A 1,760-nucleotide genomic window follows, 5' to 3' on the forward strand; every position below is an offset into this window, starting at 1 on the left:
TGGACCATGTCCCAAGGTTCGACGCTCAATCACGTCGATGCTATGGGCAACGCGATCAGCGCGTGTGACGACCAATGGATTCGGGCGGTCCTCTCCTTCATGCAGGACAGTGCAGCTCTCTGGGCCACCCCGGCGATGGAGGAGATCACGCAGGGCACCACTCCGTTCAAAGGCTCGTGGACGGAGTTCCGCACCCAGTTCAAGGCCCGTTTCGAGACAGTCGACGAGGCGGTCGATGCGAAGGAACGCCTCCGCACGTTGTGGCAAGGCTCCATGACTGTCCCAGAGTACGCCGCACGGTTCAACGAGCTCTCCACCCGCACAGGCTACTCCAAGGCTGACCTCCGAGACCGCTTCTACGAACACCTGGCGGACTCCATCAAGGACGAGTTGGTACACACAGCGAGGCCCATCGCTTCTCTAGAGGACCTCATCACCGTCTCCTCTGACATCGACGTCCATGTCCGCCAACGCCATGCCGAACGGGATCGTCAGCGCGGACATACCGCCACCACCACAGCGACCAAGCCGGCAGTTCCACTGCACACCACCCCCTTCACGCCGCCTACCAGGGACCCAAATGCGATGGACATTGACGCAACCCGTACGCGCGAAGAGTTCAACCGCCTCATGCGCGGCAAGTGCTACGGTTGCGGGTCTACGGCGCACGTCAAGAAGGACGGCGGCCACGATCGGGACATCTGTGGCTACTGTCGTCGCGTGGGGCACCGCGAGACAGTGTGCATGGACAAGTTCCTGAAGAAGCCCCGCTCGCAGAAGCTCGCTGCAACAGAGGAGGGACCCGAGGAACCCCAGGTCGCAGCGTCGACGTCAACGTCTGCGGATGCCGGAGCAACCAACGCCCTCATCGCGCAGCTCATGGAGCAGCAGAAGGCCCTCGCGGACCAGCTTGCCTCCCTGCAGAAGTCTTTTTAGAGCGGGCACGTGCGAAAGCTGCTGCAGCGGTGCCCTCCAGTACGAGTACGGACTCTTCACCTCCCCAGATCCCTGACCCCTGCCTGTACGATAGTGTTAGTTCGTGTATCATCCCCGAAGTAAACCCGTCTAGCTCGCATTTCCGCGTCAGTGTGATACTCAAAGGCAGAAACCGTAGTGTACGTTCTGCAGCTATGATAGACAGTGGGGCAACGGCCCTTTTCATCAGCCACCGTTTCGTAAAGAAGAACAATGTTTACTTACATAGACTAGCTAGAGACATCCCCCTCTACAACATCGACGGCTCCAAGAACAGTGCAGGCAGCATATCCCATTACGTTAGATTACAAGTACTTATGGGCGACTACATGGAATGGCTCGAGTTCTTAGTTACAGATCTGGGCCCCGAAGACGTCGTATTAGGCTTACCTTGGCTTCGCAGGGTCAATCCGGACATTGACTGGCAGGAGGGCACCATGGAGGTTGGTGTGGAGGAAACGGAGGCCGAGGCCGAATGGAAACCTGGTATTGAGCGGATCGCCGCCAACCGGGTGCAGCGAAGGAAGTGGTGGAAGGCTAAGGTCCTGGAGGACACGACCGAGGAGTTGTGGTGCGCCGCCGGGTACACCTACTCCACAGAGCTCGCACAGAAGGCCAATCAGGACAAGCCCAAACGCACGTTTGAGGAGATTGTCCCTGAAGAGTACCGACAGTACTCGAAGGTCTTCTCTGAGACCGAATCGGAGCGCCTTCCAGAGCACAAGCCGTACGACCATAGCCATTGACCTCAAACCCGACGACCCCACGAAACTACTACGCTCCAA

General features: G+C 58.6%; 1 protein-coding gene across 1 annotated transcript; it reads left to right on the plus strand.

The window, feature by feature from the left end:
- Positions 1–273: 273 nt before the first annotated feature.
- On the plus strand, positions 274–936 carry DICSQDRAFT_74213 (uncharacterized protein; the record flags this gene model as incomplete). Its single annotated transcript, XM_007371808.1, has 1 exon — positions 274–936. One exon carries the CDS (start codon positions 274–276, stop codon positions 934–936), a length of 663 nt encoding a protein of 220 aa, XP_007371870.1.
- Between the last annotated feature and the right edge of the window lie 824 nt (positions 937–1,760).

The sequence above is a fragment of the Dichomitus squalens genome, assembly GCF_000275845.1.
Source record: "Dichomitus squalens LYAD-421 SS1 unplaced genomic scaffold DICSQscaffold_311, whole genome shotgun sequence".
Classification (NCBI taxonomy): domain Eukaryota; kingdom Fungi; phylum Basidiomycota; class Agaricomycetes; order Polyporales; family Polyporaceae; genus Dichomitus; species Dichomitus squalens.